Raw genomic sequence first — 18,622 nt, forward strand, 5'->3', positions numbered from 1 at the left:
TGGCGTAGAGATAGTGATGAGCTGGTGCCCTGTCCAGAGATTGTTCCTGCCTCCTGCAAAATGCTTGCTGCGCCGTGCGCGACCTTCAATGAGATTATTTATTGCAGCAGTACTGTCTCTGTCAAACATACAAACCCCCGATTACTGTACTTACTTTTCTTTCTCCAAGTAACTAATCGCCCCCCAATCAGCTCTGTAATAGATGTCAAACCCTCTGTAAGCTTAGAAAGCTGAAACATCTTTGTAGTACGTTTTTAATTATTCCATGCATCTATCCATCTGGGGTTGCGCCAATCCCAGCAAGCATACAGCGCGAGGCAGGAACAATCCCTGAACGGGGGCGCCAGCTCATCGCTAGCGCTGCGACACTGTGTCCTCACGTTTAATTACTTACAATATACATTATTTAAATGATATTACAATATTATCTGTATAATGTAATAAACATACTTTGCTGCATTTCATCTTAAAAATGAAACCAAGAGCTCCAAGAAGATAGTGCTTAGAAATCTAAATAGACTTAGAAGCCAGTTGTCATCATATGTAAATATGTACTTTATAAAGTGGCTCAGGTTATGCAATATTATAACTGATGTGCAAGTTTACAGTAGGTTAATTGTACTTATAATTACAAACAGTTCTACTAGAAGCACTTGATGGATAGATCGAGTATGTTTAGAGCTCTTGGGATGAAACTGTTTCTGAACCGCAATGTCCCTACAGGAAATGCTCTGAAGAGTTTGCCGTAGGAGAGCAGTTCAATAGACTGCGTGCATGGCTGAGGCAGCGTGTGCTTGATGCTGTATACCGATAATCCTCTTTCTGATCAGCTGCTGTAGAGCTGTGATTCCACATTCAAATACAGTGGGACAAATACTCTGAGTGGTGCACTGAGAGTTACAACGCTAAAGCAGTGATGGTATTTGAAATAGTTTGGCCATCCCGTCCACCGTTATATATTTACGGGTTGATTACAATCAGGTGCCTTAAACAATATGCGGTTACTTTCAGTGTATCTGATAAAGCCGCGTCAGGGATGTGGATCTAAAAAAGAAAGGGAAACCACACGGGAACAGTAGCATTGCTTTGATGCTTGGTGCCACAAGTTTGCAAAACCGAGCAGAGAACTTGCATATGCCTAGGGTTGAGCTAGCGTGAAAATGTGCGTGGCTTTATGCCAAGTTTAGTTTTCATACATTGTGATGTGACCGTGGAAACAGGCGTACGCAACATTTTTGTGCGCATGCACTGTTAATACTTGAGGCCCCAGGTGTCTCATTTATAAAACTTTGCTTAGATTTGTGCATGAAAATATGCAACTAGCAAAAAAATACAATTAATAAAACCTGTTGTATGCACATTTCTATGCAATTTACCTTCATAAATCATAATCATCTTGTAAACATGTGTATGTGCCTCAAAAGATACCTTGTGCATCAATGGAATGTCACTGCTTTTGGTTGAACTGCATTTTTGCTAGGTGCCTTTATTTCAACATGATTGCAGTAAATTGCTCTGATTATATTTTGAAAACTAAACACACCTGCAAATAGCTTTTTTATGTGGGCAGTTTCTTTTATGTTGGCAAAAACATGTTAAGACCCTACACTCACACCATACTAAAACTAAATGTAGTGCCTTGTCAATTGGTTAATGGCTTCCAGAACAATAAGTATGAAGGAGCTGAGGCTTGGTTGAGATATTCTCGATATGTTGGCCAGTTTCCCGAGAAGTGAAAACAGATAGCCTATATGAACTAATGAAAAAGCAAAAATATTTTTCAGTGTATTAGCCCTCTTAAAAGGTAACTACAATATGGTCTGTGCATCATATTCATCACCTTTAAAGATTTAATATGTATGTCATGTCAATATACATTATAATAAGTGCTCAGTGACATGAATTACTATATGAGTAATTTATCTGGTTTGGCTACATTTCCGTACATGATCATGTGTTCCCAAGATGTCTCAATATGTATATGCAAATATTCTAAAATTTAAATAACTAATATACATAACTGTATTACATCAATACTTTTATTACTAGATTTGTTGGTGCTAAGTATTTTTAATCATATAGGTAATAAATGAGCCCTGCACAGCACAAACAGAAATGGATCACAAGAACACACATTTCTATTGTGTGTGAAGTGTTCAATGTGCAGCTCAGTATCTGTCATTATAGAAGCTGACCTAAACTCTTTATGCTCTTGACTTCACTATTTTTAAAATAACAGTAGATAAAAACACTACTGCTTATAAAACCAATTTTTTGCTGATTTATGTATTTTTTAGTTTTAGATACTAAATATCACTTAACAGCAGCACAGGGAAGTACCACATCTGAAATTTGTCAGGGAGATTTAAATTCAAATATAGTGTTATATTAAAAAAAAACAAAACAAACCTAATGTTATTTTGTTGTCCAGGTGGCATAACACTATAATAAACTGGTACTCCTGATGCAGGTATATGCCCTTGGTTTGTCTGATTTGAGAGTATTACTGACTGTTGATATGTTTGTTGTGGTATACCTTGAGACCCTTGAGGCACTGGTACCTGAAAAAGGCAAAAAATGGCACAATTAAATAATAGGTTTTAAAGTATCTACAAAAAATTGCTTTGATAATTAATACATTTTTCCATGCTTAATTTGAATTGTAAAAGACTGATAAAAAGCTGACTCCTTCAATTCACAAATCAAACATAAATGTAAAATTTGAACAAGTCTACCAGTTGTTAAACTATAACTAAACTGTTTAAAGCAGGACTTTAAATAACATAAAAAACTAAAAACAAATTTACATTTCAATCATTAAAATTCTCATCTGGACAAAACAGTTAAAGAAACTAAATGTATTTTATTTATTAATTTTAGAAGTTAGAATTTAAAAGAAAAAGTTTTGACGCACTCAATTAAATAGATATTCTCATTCACACACAAAATTCTATACTTTATTACCAACAGAAATGTGTAACTTGAAAACACTTGAATTTAAAAACTGTATGATGTCACAAAAGCATAGGTAACAATGTATTGTCATTTCAATGACAAAATCTAGCAAAGCATTTCTCCTGTCATGGATGCAAACTTTGGTATTTTTATCATAATATGAAAAGTTAGCATATTAACATTTTTTTTTAACAGAGTCTGTTATTAACAGCTCCAAGAAAAACAAAAAACTGCATTTTACAAAATTTCACAATGTAATAGTATTCTAAAGGCATATCTCAAAAAAGTAAAATGGAAAAAAAAATTAAAAAAAAAAAAAAAAAACTTTAAAAATCCTATCCTTTCCACATGACATTAATTAAACCCAACTTTAAGATATCATGTTTTGGTGTTTGGTGTTTTTGGGGGCAGCTGTGGAGTTTCTTTTAAATAAATTTGGTATATTGTGGAGCGACAAGGTAACTATTATTCTGCTTGAGACACTCTGACTGGACAAAGACATTATTATAAGCAGTCAGAGAGAAGGTAATCTCCCCATATACTGTGGATAGTTATTAGGAAAGTTAGAAACTTTAAAGAAAATAATGTATCATATGGTCAAACCTTCACCATGTTTTAGGCGAGGTTGGAAGAAATCTTTTTTTCTATAATAGCATATTTGTAGGTAAATAGATAGATGGCTCTTTTTTGACCCCCAGAGGAGAACCTTGCCATCTACAAAAAATAAATAAATAAATAATTTACAGTGGGGCAAAAAAGTATTTAGTCAGCCACCAATTGTGCAAGTTCTCCCACTTAAAAAGATGAGAGAGGCCTGTAATTTTCATCATAGGTATACCTCAACTATGAGAGACAAAATGAGAAAAAAAAAATCCAGAAAATCACATTGTCTGATTTTTGAAGAATTTATTTGCAAATTATGGTGTAAAAGAAGTATTTGGTCAATAACAAAAGTTCACCTCAATACTTTGTTATATACCCTTTGTTAGCAATGACAGAGGTCAAACGTTTTCTGTAAGTCTTCACAAGGTTTTCACACACTGTTGCTGGTATTTTGGCCCATTCCTTCATGCAGATCACCTCTAGAGCAGTGATGTTTTGGGGCTGTCGCTGGGAAACACATACTTTCAACTCTCTCCAAAGATTTTCTATGGGGTTGAGATCTGGACACTGGCTAGGCCACTCCAGGATCTTGAAATGCTTCTTACGAAGCCACTTCTTCGTTACCCGGGTGGTGTGTTTGGGACCATTGTCATGCTGAAAGACCCAGCCACGTTTCATCTTCAATGCCCTTGCTGATGGAAGGAGGATTTCACTCAACATCTGACGATACATGGCCCCATTCATTCTTTCCTTTACACGGATCAGTCATCCTGGTCCCTTTGCAGAAAAACAGCCCCAAAGCATGATGTTTCCACCCCCATGCTTTACAGTAAGTATGGTGTTCTTTGGATGCATCTCACGACGAGTAGAGTTTTTACCAAAAAGTTCTATTTTGGTTTCATCTGACCATATGACATTCTCCCAATCCTCTTCTGGATCATCCAAATGCTCTCTAGCAAACTTCAGACGGGCCTGCACATGTACTGGCTTAAGTAGGGTGACACGTCTAGCACTGCAGGATTTGAGTCCCTGGTGGCGTAGTGTGTTACTGATGGTAGCCTTTGTTACTTTGGTCCCAGCTCTCTGCAGGTCATTCACTAGGTCCCCCCTGTGTGGTTCTGGGATTTTTGCTCACCTTTCTTGTGTTCATTTTGACCCCATGGGGTGAGATCTTGCGTGGAGCCCCAGATCGAGGGAGATTATCAGTGGTCTTGTATGTCTTCCATTTTCTAATAATTGCTCCCACAGTTGATTTCTTCACACCAAGCTGCTTACCTATTGCAGATTCAGTCTTCCCAGCCTAGTGCAGGTCTACAATTTTGTTTCTGGTGTCCTTTGACAGCTCTTTGGTCTTGGCCATAGTGGAGCTTGGAGTGTGACTGTTTGAGGTTGTGGACAGGTGTCTTTTATATTGATAATGAGTTCAAACAGGTGCCATTAATACAGGTAACGAGTGGAGGACTGAGGAGCCTCTTACAGAAGAAGTTACAGGTCTGTGAGAGCCAGAAATCTTGCTTGTTTGTAGGTGACCAAATACTTATTTTCCACCATAATTTGCAAATAAATTCTTTAAAATCAGACAATGTGATTTTCTGGATTTTTTTTCTCATTTTGTCTCTCATAGTTGAGGTATACCTATGATGAAAATTACAGGCCTCTCTCATCTTTTTAAGTGGGAGAACTTGCATAATTGGTGGCTGACTAAATACTTTTTTGCCCCACTGTAAAAACAACAACTCCTCTTAAATACAATCCAGAATAACTTTAAAAAAAAAAAAAAAAAAAAAATTCTGAGTAGGTTAAAGGTATAAAGTATAAAGAGCATTAACACTAGAACTACCAGAGCCTACAAAAAAACTCGTAGATCCGGCCCACCTTAAATCCCATCACACCTCTCCGTCAGCGTCTTTTGTCCTGTAAATGTGCCGATAAAGACAAGCAAGCAAGCAGCCTGCTATTCCATCCCCCCACCGCCGCAAAACGTCCACAAAGTTCTCCCAGGACATGCCTTGATTATCTGGGAGTGAAGTGCTGGAGTTTTAGAGTGGAAATAATAGATCGTTATTTGGAACACATGCATTTCATGTGTGTTCCGTTTCTACAGTGATCTGTGTAAACATATTGTTAAAACAGAAACGTTATTCATATTTTAGTAGTAAATGACAAAATGTTGGCATAAACTATATAATGTGTGAGGCCTGAAGTCCAAATAAACACTTTCACAATAGTTTCAAGGATAAGACAACAGCTTCCATGGCGTAGCGGTAAGGTTTGCTGACTTGTAATCAAGAGTCCCCATTTCGATCCCGACTGCCTCCTGTATTTGCTGTTTTCAGTAGTAAGCTGCTCTTATTGTTAATATTATACAGTACACACATACATTTGGTTTGCGTCTGTCACACACGGTGTATATTTATAGTACTTGTAAAAGTTACCTTTTTTTTCCACTTTTATTCTCTCAGTCACTATCATGATACATACTACCACCCTAGGGATCTGACGCCGTTAGTTTTTATTTGAAATAACTGTAGATGTGAGTGGTGTTTTGAGGAAATGGAACTGGACATTCTCTGATCTGGAGGGATAAAAGCTGACACACAAACGCTGGTAAATCTGCCTTATTCGCATCTCACCGTCACTTGATTTTTTTTATTCAGTTTTATTGAGTGTTCCTGCTCACGCTGAATTAGTATGCACCTTATGGTCTATGATGTCAAAAAAAACAAAACAAGAGACATAGTATACAGTAGACCCCCACAAAGTCGTGGTTCAGGGTTTGCAGACTCAGTCGTTCGCGGATTTTTTCTTAGAACCTAACTATCAATTGTTAGCAGAAAGCACAAATATCCTCCACAATTTTTTATGGCATTTTTCGTGGCAATACTGTGCTGTAGAGAGAACAGGAAGCAACTGCAGAGGGAAACATGGTTTGGGATGGTGAAAGTAGCCAATCCGAGAGCGTTATTCATTTCTCCTTGCTGCTGTTTGACTGTTGCCATGTGACGCGTCTCCAGGTGAGTGGGTTTACCACCGCGGTTTGGGATGGTGAAAGTAGCCAATCCGAGAGCGTTATTAATTTCTCCTTGCTGCTGATTGATTGCTGCCATGTGACGCGTCTCCAGGTGAGTGGGTTTATCACCGTGGTTTGGGATGGTGAAAGTAGCCAATCCGAGAGCATTATTTATTTCTCCTTGCTGATGATTGACTGCTGCTTTGTGACGCGTCTCCAGCTGAGTGTCCTCATGTTTTCCATTTTGTTATTGTTTTGTTATTCTTAAACGCACACGATGTCGTTGAATCGCTCTGCATCTTCTAAGGCTTCTGGAACTGAGCCTAAGCGCTAGAAAAAGTTTAAAACACTACAGGAGAAGGTTGAACTACTGGATTTGCTCCGGGAATTAAAAAGTTATGCTGCAGTAGCGCGCCACTATGGCATTAATGAAAGCACCGTATGCTACATAAAGAAGAACGAAGCAGCTATCTGGAGTACCGTATCTTTAAGTTTCTGTGATAGTGCCAAAAAGGTAATGACCGTAAGGAATAAAAATATCATCAGGATGGAATCTGCCTTGGCACTGTGGATCACCGACTGCAGGAAGAACATTCCCTTGGACGGTAACATCATCTGTGAGAAAGCACGGAAATTATACCAGCAGTTCACTACAAGAGACAATGTAGCAACTTCCTATCACAATGTTCCTGAAACCTATAAAGAAAAGCCAGCACGAAACCCCACCAGAAGAAGACCCGTACAAAGATACGACTCCTCCTGAAGCGACTGAAGAAGAAGCGCCACCCGAGGAGTTTTAAATCCTTTGCAGTACTCTTCATCATCATCAATATCATTCATCATTGGTGAGTACTCGTACATTTTACTGTATTTTAATTAAATGAAATTATTATGTATTTAATTCTATACTTATAACAAAGAAAACTACAGCGCATACCAAAGAAAACGCGCTTGCATGAATTACAGTATGTATAGCGGTAACATCGGTATTTTACATTCTAGCACCGCGGGAGACATAACAGTACAGTACTGTACAGTATACGGGTTTACCTTTACATTCTGTTTTTAGGTAATGTATTAAGGTAATTTTTTAGGTAATGTATTAATGTATTAAGCTGAGTTTGCAACGAAATTAAAGTGCTTTGGGGGCATACTGTATTTAGGGTTGAAACTATAAAAATGGGCATTTAAAAGGCATTTTTTAACCACATCCAAAAGTTGCGGTTTTTCACAATTCGCAGGTGCTCTAGGAACGTAATCCCCGCGAATTTTGGGGGTGTACTGTATATGATATTTGGAATTATTCATTTTATGATCTGTATAGTACATTTCGGAAAACATTGTGGCACGGATGCAACATTATTCATATTAATCATATTCATTCGTGTAACATCTTGCGGTTGTAATCAGTGACTGCGTGGTTTTTTTCCCCCCGATCTTGCCAGTCTCCACGTTGCTGTATGGTGTTGTTTCTTTTGTACTCCAGGACATGCAGAGGCAAGAATAGTACAGAGAGGTCATTTCAGCACAATATGCAATCATCAAATTCAAATGTTAACAGTTCACACACACGCAAGGACCGTCCTCTTCCTAAATTTACGACATGTGTACCTGTTGCAATGTACACACTTCTCTCTATGCTGTGGTTTCTATTACACACCTGAAAGAAAGAGACAATATATATGTGACATTTTGAAGAAATCATTTTATGACCTGAATAGTACCAATCAGAAAACATCATCGCACTAATGCGATATTATTTGAAAACGAAGTGTCAGATCGGGTGTGAATTTATGCTGACTCTGTTACTTAGAGTCAGATCAGGAGGGGAGGGGTTGGGGGGGGGGGGGTGTGGGGGTACAGCATGATTGTGATTAAGAGAATAAAACTGAAAAAAACTAACTTATACAAGTACAATAAATTTATACCCAATGTCCCATACATTTGTCTCTTTCTTTTTTCTCTGTGCTGCATTGAAATCGTGCACCAGAAGGCGTGAGCTTATTCAGTGCTAGCAGGAACACGCGGGTGGCCGGTTGCTTGTGCTACAATAAGCTTGACCTGGCGGCGATCAACGCACATGTACTGTGCAAGGCATGTATGGGATCCACTGAGAAAAGAAGAGTGTTCATGGCTCACCTGGCAGAGGAACTTTGTTGTCACATCTTACTAGAAAAGGCGATGGAAAAAGAAAAGGAAGATGCAACATCGACAAGCTTCTGTTCCAAGACAGCGTCCTGTGGGATGAGTGTGTGTCCAATAACTGAGCCTGCCTTTTTAATCAATTTGTTGATTTGGTGGGCCTCCCTTGAAGTGATGTTACCTATCCAACACACCATAGTTTAGAATATTGCTTAGGCCATCACAGAGTTGTAGAACGGATGCCACTACCCACATTAAAGAAGTGTAGTCTCCTAAGGAAAAAACAGTCTGTTCTGCCCTTTCTTATATAGTTCCCCTTTGTTAGTCCGGCTGGTCATCGATACATATAAAAATACATAAAAACATATTTTAAAAATACAAAAAATCTAAAATAATTGCCTTCACACGGCCAAAGTCATCAAGTTACAGGAGGGTAAATCCACTGTTGCAGTCAGTGTTTCTTTGAAATTCTGTTGTCTATGGTCATGCCAGCAGTTAGTAGAAAATTGGAGTGTTTTTATGTCAGGAAAAGCAACGATTGGTTGGTAGAAGACAGAGTTGCAGAAGTGTATGGTAGTGGATGCACTGTATTATGATGAGGACAAAAAGGTTTTCGTTTTGAAATATCATTATGGTCTGGAAATATGAACAATTAACTGTTTATATTGTTTACTAATTAATGTTTCAATCCATTGTTAAGGATTGTATACAATCATATTTTTGCAATAGAAATTTGATTTGCTGCCTAAATACTGTTATAATATTTTGTAAGAAGCCCTTGGAAAAGGTTAAACTGTTTAAATATGTACATTTTTGTTGAAGGACTCTACAAAACAGTATACAAAAACAGTGTAAGGTATTGTGTAACAGGCACCCTGGATTTTTTTAATGAAATTTTTACATTACACGTTTACTTTCTGCTTTAGTATATCAGCAGAAGAGAACATGTTTCAGATTACAATTAATTTTTCAAAAAATTAACAGTTAAGAGACATTTTTGTGACATATTAAATAACAGACCTCTTTTCAGATAAAAACGTGATTACTCTGTAGGTATGTAGTCCTGTACATGATTGAACAAAGACAAGAAACAGGTGCTAATAATCAATGGCATAATGACTTGATGGAATCAAACTAATTAATTGAAAAGGAAATGTGTGTAAAAATTATTTAAACTGGTTGAAGGACAGTCAAATTAAAAGTTAAAGACTGTGACAGGTATTATGGTTTAACCTTCATATCATCATTTCTTATACCATGGCAAGAGTGAGCATACCAACAAGACATAAGGTGGTCATCCTGCACAAGCAAGCTCTCTTACAAACAGAAATTTCACAGCAAGCAGGAATTTAAACATGTGCTCTCCAAGCTCTCCTGAAAACGAACATGAAAAGGGAAACGTGGAGGACCAGAAACACAGTGGTGGCCATAGAACCAGAGTGCAGCAAATGAAAGATACATCAAATTGACATACCTGAAAAATCAGAAGAAATCCAGTGCTACTATCAGCCCTGAACTCACAGAAACCACTGGAACTCAAGTACACCTATACAGTATCTCACAAAAGTGAGTACACCCCTCACATTTTTGTAAATATTTTATTATATCTTTTCATGGGACAACACTGAAGATATGACACTTTGATACAATGTAAAGTAGTCAGTGTACAGCTTGTATAACAGTGTAAATTTGCTGTCCCCTCAAAATAACTCAACAGCCATTAATTTCTAAACCGCTGGCAACAAAAGTGAGTACACCCTTAAGTGAAAAATATCTAAATTGTGCCCAATTAGCCATTTTCCCTCCCCGGTGTCATGTGACTCGTTGGTGTTACAAGGTCTCAGGTGTGTTAAATTTGGTGTTATTGCTGTCACACTCTCTCATACTGGTCACTGGAAGTTCAACATGGCACCTCATGGCAAAGAACTCTCTGAGGATCTGAAAAAAAGAATTGTTGCTCTACATAAAGATGGCCTAGGCTATAAGAAGATTGCCAACACCCTGAAACTGAGCTGCAGCACGGTGGCCAAGACCATACAGTGATTTAACAGGACAGGTTCCACTCAGAACAGGCCTCGCCATGGTTGAACAAAGAAGTTGAATGCACGTGCTTAGTGTCATATCCAGAGGTTGTCTTTTGAAAGTAGATGTACGAGTGCTGCCAGCATTACTGCAGAGGTTGAAAGGGTGGGAAGTCAGCTGCACACAGCATCAAATTGGTCTGCATGGCTGTCGCCCCAGAAGGAAGCCTCTTCAAAAGATGATGCACAAGAAAGCCCGCAAACAGTTTGCTGAAGACAAGCAGACTAAGGACATGGATTACTGGAACCATGTCCTGTGCTCTCATGAGACCAAGATAAACTTATTTGGTTCAGATGGTGTCAAGCGTGTGTGGCAGCAACCAGGTGAGGAGTTCAAAGACAAGTATGTCTTGCCTACAGTCAAGCATGGTGGTGGGAGTGTCATGGTTTGGGGCTGCATGAGTGCTGCCGGCACTGGGGAGCTACAGTTCATTGTGGGAACCATGAATGCGAACATGCACTGTGACATACTAAAGCAGAGCATGATCCCCTCCCTTCAGAAACTGGGCCGCAGGGCAGTATTCCAACATGATAGCGACCCCAAAGACACCTCCAAGACAACCACTGCCTTGCTAAAGAAACTGAGGGTAAAGGTGCTGGACTGGCCAAGCATGTCTCCAGACCTAAACCCTATTGAGCATCTGTGGGGCATCCTCAAATGGAAGGTGAAGGAGCGCAAGGTCTCTAACATCCACCAGCTTTGTGATGTCATCATGAAGGAGTGGAAGAGGATTCCAGTGGCAACCTGTGAACCTCTAGTGAACTCCATGCCCAAGAGAGTTAAGGCAGTGCTGGAAAATAATGGTGGCCACACAAAATATTGACTTTGGGCACAATTTGGACATTTTTCACTTAGGGGTGTACTCACTTTTGTTACCAGCGGTTTAGACATTAATGGCTGTGTGTTGAGTTAGTTTGAGGGGACAGCAAATTTACACTGTTATACAAGCTGTACACCGAGTACTTTACATTATGTCAAAGTGTCATATCTTCAGTGTTGTCCCATGAAAAGATACAGTATAATAAAATATTTACAAATATGTGAGGGGTGTACTCACTTTTGTGAGATACTGTATACAGTAAAGAGATGTCTGGCCAAATGTAACCTTCATAGAAGAGTTGTTGCTAAAAACCCATTTGTCTGAAATGGAAACAGAGTGACTCAAGGTTGGATGCTGCACTGTTGTAGATGGAGTTAGTGTAAATGCTGAGATGTACAAGCAGACTGTTATCTATCATGCAAAACGTCTGACTGGTTCCATCTTCATTTTTCAGCAAGACAAGGACTCCAAATACAAGCCCAAGTTCATACAGAATTATTTTCAGCAAAAAGAAGAACAAGCAGTTCTGCAACAAATAGTGTAGCCTCCACAGAGCATTGATCTTGACACCATCAAGGCTATCTGAGATTACATAGACAGCCAAAGAGAGGGAGAAAGAAAGACAGAGGTTGGAAGCATGTACTGATACAGTATGTTGCCACACACAACACACGACAAAGCACTTCAGGATCCCAAATTAGAACCTGAGCTTCTGTGGAAAGCTCTCGAAGATGCTTGGAACAAAGTGCCAACTAACTTTCTTATACAACTGCAAGACAGTATACCTGATGCAGAATTATTGAAGCATTAAAGGCAAATGGCAGTTACACCAAAGATTAATTTAATTTAGGTTTTTATTATTTACTGCTCTTAGAGCAAATTTTCTGATATTTTGAAACTTTTCACTTAGAAAACATCTTCATTTTACAGAATTATTGACACTTTTGCAAAATACAGTTTAATCGAGGACTGGAGATACCCACTATCCATGTAAAGATAAGATTACCAGTTTGACTATTTTCCAACAGCATATCATCTTACTTTATGTCAGTTTTCTTCACTGCACCCAGTCAGGCTCTCTGCTTACAGCATCCACTGACAAAAACAACTTTTCTCCCCATACAGGCTTTGTTCAACTGACTGTAAGCAATGAACATTAAAAAGAAATCAAGCCAAGTGTGGCTCTTCATTTTAGTTTTAAACAGTTGTAGACCCTTTTTCACCAAGGGTGGGAAATGGATGTTTTATTGCTTATTAACAGAATAATACTCTTTAAAATAACTGAATTCTGACAAGACAAGGTTCCCAGCTGGTTACACCCACACAGACACAGGGAAAATATGCTAAACCACATAGACATCAACTGATAGCAGGAATGAAAACCTAGGATGCTAGGTCCAAGAGGCAGTAATGGTAACCACTACATCACTGTACCACCCCATATAAAAAACAGTCGATGGTAAAATGTTAAAGCTATAAAAACTAAACACACACATAAAGAATGAAAACAAAAAAGGAAAAACACAGTACATTTTTAGAAAAAAGTGTGCCAAACAACAATCTCTGTTGATGGATATGGTACTGTACTTTGAAATTTTTATTCTAATTTTACAATTGCAGCGATCAATACTGAGTAATCAACTGAAGAATCTTCAGTCTGATAAACTATTCAGTATTAATGTGTAGCCACTGTACTATACAGTCATATTTGCATACCCTTTTCCACTCATCATCAAAAATAGCAGGTACATCAGTTGATATGGATTTAGGGCTGTGATATTAGGTTTGAATATTCTAATTAAAAATAAGTAAATATATGAGTATATCTGAACTTAGGTTAATGATTCAGGACATTAAAGTATAAAGAAGTGCATACAAACTTATATGTATTTATGGTAATGGCTACAGTAGCAGCCAAAACAAGCCCCCCCAAAAAAACCCAAACAAAAAAATCCTCAAATCCTTGTAGTACTCAAGTAACTGTTATTTAAATATAAGAGCTATCAAAATCTTGAGCATGTGCACTGCCATCTGTTTTTCAGTCTAGTTATGAAAGCTGGGTGCACAAGTCCTTAGAGCAGTGAGCCATACAAGCAGCTACATTATTTTTAATATTTTTACATTTTTAATTTTACTTGCAGTGCATCTTCAAATCATGAAGTGCTGATGACAATATTTGCAACACTCTGTCCTGTGGTGACATGTCTTGCTGTTGCACAGCCAGCTGTGAAGAACTGGAAGCAGTGTTGGGGTGGAATCTTGGGGAAACACTTTCTGTGTATGTAGAATGAGTTGAGCAACAGGGGTGAGGGATAGTGCTTTCATTCCAAACAGGCAGAGGCAGAGTAGTTTAAGATGAGAAGGAATATGGGTTAGTAGACTTGTTTATCGGCAGTGGCAGGGTACTATTTAAATTGTGGCATTCAGAATAAAAAGCAAGTCAACACCTGTGGACACACCTGGAAAAGTAGGAGCCTCTTAGTATCAAGTCAGGGTCCATCTAGTTTTCTTTACAGATGCAGCAATATGTTAATAATGGTGGTCTGAATATTTCTAATTACACCACATTGTTTTAGGCATTAAGTTTCAGGCCAGTAGCCGAGTAAGATAGCACTGAAGAATGCTCTTTAAATTAGGGGTGTTTAAAGCATTGTAATAAAAGGAAAATCAGAATTATGATAGTTATTTCCCATTTGCATTAATTAGGTGTTAGCATTAAACAATAGTTAGGGTTATCGGGTATATGAGTGAATTGGACAGTATCAGATGCAAAACAATACTTTTAACAGCATCAATGAAGTTCAGAGTAGAAATAGAAAAAAAAAAACTATGCTGTGAAGGGGTCTGGGACTAAGTTTTACTAATGAAGAAAACAATTCAAAATTACAAAAAGTCCGATTGTGAAAATGTGAAAAAAAAGGGCAAAAACAGATTTGTAAAATACTGCAGCTTTGCAGAGCACATTTGGAGTAACACAATGTCACAATTAGTGTGGGTAAAACAAACAACTGTTCTTTGACAATCAAATGTCGGTATTTTCCTTTGAAAAAAAATTGAACAAAAGAAAATCAGAACTCTGAGAACTCTTATTAACACAATGTTAGAAACAACAGAAATTACCAGATCTGCAGGTAATGTTGGGATGGACAGAAAAAGTCATCCTGACTCAAACGAATCATTTCAGCACGATGCACTGTTAAATGTTTTGGAATTCAATAAGTAATACTTAAAATTTTTCATTTTCATTTTAGGCTTAGAATGAAAATAATTATCCTTAATTGCAAAAAATATTTTTCATAATTATTCATTATATGGAAATGTTTTCCATTTCTTTCTGCATTTTACTTAAAGCACAGCTGTACAAATCACCCTTTACAGGACTTCTAAATCTGATAATCATACTCTACACAGCATCATTTTTGCAATTGTAAGTGTCATTTATTAATTCTATTTTTGTTCCCCACCAAGCACTGAAACTTCTGACTAAGACCCCTGCCTTTTCATTGCTCAATGTCTACCTAAATAAAGGTTCCACTAATTCCTCAATTTGATCATGTCAGTTTGCCCTCAATATTGTTAACCAGAATGGAGTCATAGTTAAGGAGCACAAGGTGGAGGCAGCACTTGAGATAAAATGGATACTAGATTTAGGGGTTATTGAAAAAAGACCACAGCCCCTGGTCTAGGCCTATTGTTTTGGTTCCCAAGCCAAATCCATACTAACCCCTACTCTCTCTTCTGTTTCTTTTCCCAGTTTTTTGTGGTGGCGACCTGCGCCACCACCACCTAATCAAAGCATCATAATGTTCCTACATTGATGGATTAAAAGCCGGAAGTCTGCATGACCATTATCATCAAATCCTTCCAGTGGGAACCCTAAATGCAAAGAGGACTGTTTCATTTATGTTAGGTAGAATGCCCAGAGGGGGCTGGGTGGTCTCATGGTCTGGAACCCCTACAGATTTTATTTTTTTCTCTCCAGCCGCCTGGGTTTTTTTTTGTTTTTTCTGTCCCACCCTGGCCATCGGACCTTACTCTTACTCTATGTTAATTAGTGTTGTCTTATTTTAATTCTTTTATCTTTCTTTTCTTCATCATGTAAAGCACTTTGAGCTACATTATTTGTATGAAAATGTGCTATATAAATAAAATTGTTGTTGGCGTTTGGGCCATGACTTCTGTTGGCTCAACCAGGTCTCCTGTTTCAATGCCTATCCCATGCCAGGGGTGGATGAGCTCCTGGAGCACCTGGATAGTGCTTAATTCCTGTCCACCCTAGACATGATGAAAGGCTATTAGCAAATCATTCGGACTGACTCAGCTATGGAAAATAATGTGTTTAGCACTTCTAGTGGACACCGGAAGAACTGCATCCTGCCCTGGTAAATACTACGTAGAATACTAAGGCCTCACAATACCTATAGTTCTGCCTACATCAATGATGTAGTCATCTATTCCAGCACCAGGATGAAACATGTAGAACATGTCCTGGTCATACTCGACACCATTTGCAATGCTGGTCTGAGGATAAACCCCAAAAAATGCTATTTTGTGCTGAATGAGGTCAAGTATTTGGGATTCGTGGTGGCCAGGGGATGACTCAAACTGCAGTGTTCTAAAGTTGCAACTATTCAGGACTGGTCTTGGCCACAAAAGCTGCAAACCAAAAAGCAAGTGCAGGCCCTCCTTGGTCTTGCTAGGCACTATGAGAGGTTTATGCCCCAATTCTCAAACAGGGACGTGCCTTTGACAGACCTCACACGAAAATGAGCATCTAATATAGTGACATGGAGTTCCCAGATTGAAGTGGTATTCTGTAACTTTAAAAACAGCCCTAATGTCAGCTCCCACACTTACTGCACCTGACCTTGCCCTGCGTTTCCTTGTCTAGTCTGGCACCTCGGACACCCGGATGTTGAGTTGTTTTAAGTCGAGTTGTTGACAGAGCCAAACATCCTCTCATGTACCTCTGCTGGAAATTGCTGGACCAGGAGATGAGGTATGCAGCGAGGCACTTCCATTAAATGGTCAAAGATCCAGCTCAGGTGCTACCTTTTGGGGCTGGAGTTTGTTCTGGTGACTGACCACACCCTACCTTCAGTGGCTGTGTTCCCAAAAAGACTGCACCTCCTGGGTTACCTGCAGGTTTCTGAACCTACAGCTGTACATATATGTTGTACATCATATATGGGGAGCACACCACACCAATGCTGACTGCCTTGCTAGTACAAGACTTCTCGGCTGGGCCCACCTGCCCCTCTGGGGCTGAGCTAAAGGAGGAACTTTGTCACATATATTGTGTATGTGCCTGGGGATCATCCACCTGGCTCAGCTGAGGTAAAGTACCACTCTGGGACAAGAGGGGGTGCTAACACTGTTTCCTCTCATCCACCCACAGCTCTGAGAAGACACCCAATTAGGACATCTACCACCACCATGTCCCAGAGCAGACCTTGCACATTCTGGTTAGTTGCTCCAAAAGGAGGAATCTCATATCAGACTTGAACTGTATCAAGGATGGAGTTCCTGTGCAATCCCACTGTAAAAACTTTTTTTCTCCAAGAGTTGGAAATCCTTTTGGGCTACCGCAGCTGATATTTGAGGTGTGCCACCATATACCTAATTTCTTTGCATTTATTCAGTAAAAGAGGTCACCCGGTTTATATACCAGTGTTACTTGTGGATTCTAGTGCTCCGCTGAACGATTAGACTACTTATAAACATTTAGAAAAAAAAAAAAAAACAGAGACCACCTCATAAAAGTTTTCATTTTTGCTGGACCTTTGCACCTTCTAACTTTAATATCCCCAAAACACAACTTGATATCAACGAGTTTTTTTTAAAAAAGATTGCATAATGAAACAATGCCTTTCAGGTGTTTATCCATCCATCCATTTTCCAACCCGTTGAATCCGAACACAGGGTCACGGGGGTCTGCTGGAGCCAATCCCAGCCAACACAGGGCACAAGGCAGGGAACCAATCCTGGGCAGGGTGCCAACCCACCACAGGAAACACACAAACACACCCACACACCAAGCACACACTAGGGCCAATTTAGAATCGCCAATCCACCTAACCGGCATGTCTTTGGACTGTGGGAGGAAAACCGGAGCGCCCGGAGGAAACCCACGCAGACACGGGGGAGAACATGCAAACTCCACGCAGGGCGGACCCGGGAAGCGAACCCGGGTCCCCAGATCTCCCAACTGCGAGGCAGCAGCGCTACCCACTGCGCCACCGTGCCGCCCTCAGGTGTTTATGCTGAACACAATAAATTAGTAATTTAAAATATGATAAATGTGTTGAAGAACGACGACATTTTTACATTTGCTACACACTAAATAATGCAAGTAAGAAATGACTGTTTTGTAATCAGATCTGTCCCTGAGTTAGAAGGGGGGTGGACACTTTTTGGGAAACCACCAGGGGTGCTACTCAGGGAGGAGGACAACATATGTATTGCTCAACTCTAGTTTCTCTCTCAGAGACCGAGTTGAACGTTATGACTGTGGTGCCTTCTACAGGCTCTATAACATTTGAATATAATTAATTATTGAGACAATTATTATTAGTGTTCATAGGAATTACTTCTACTTCTCTAAATCTTACACCTTATATTACAGTAACATGTTGCAAGGCCTCAATAAGCTCAGAAGAACTACATGCTAAATAATACAGGGTGGCTTATTTTAAAATCTACATATATATATATATATATATATATATATATATATATATATATATATATACACAGTGGTGTGAAAAACTATTTGCCCCATTCCTGATTTCTTATTCTTTTGCATGTTTGTCACACAAAATGTTTCTGATCATCAAACACATTTAACCATTAGTCAAATATAACACAAGTAAACACAAAATGCAGTTTGTAAATGGTAGTTTTTATTATTTAGGGAGAAAAAAAAATCCAAACCTACATGGCCCTGTGTGAAAAAGTAATTGCCCCCTGAACCTAATAACTGGTTGGGCCACCCTTAGCAGCAATAACTG

At 38.9% G+C, this 18,622-nt stretch overlaps 1 protein-coding gene across 1 annotated transcript in view; it reads right to left on the reverse strand.

Moving 5' to 3' along the window:
• Positions 1-18,622, reverse strand: part of LOC114655504 (R3H domain-containing protein 1) — a 176,599-nt gene that overhangs the window by 35,588 nt on the left and 122,389 nt on the right. The window contains exon 21 of the mRNA XM_051930563.1: positions 2,410-2,561. Coding sequence (XP_051786523.1) covers positions 2,410-2,561 — 152 coding nt within the window. The remainder of the gene's footprint in view (positions 1-2,409; positions 2,562-18,622) is intronic.

Source organism: Erpetoichthys calabaricus, chromosome 8 (genome assembly GCF_900747795.2).
Source record: "Erpetoichthys calabaricus chromosome 8, fErpCal1.3, whole genome shotgun sequence".
Classification (NCBI taxonomy): Eukaryota; Metazoa; Chordata; class Cladistia; order Polypteriformes; family Polypteridae; genus Erpetoichthys; species Erpetoichthys calabaricus.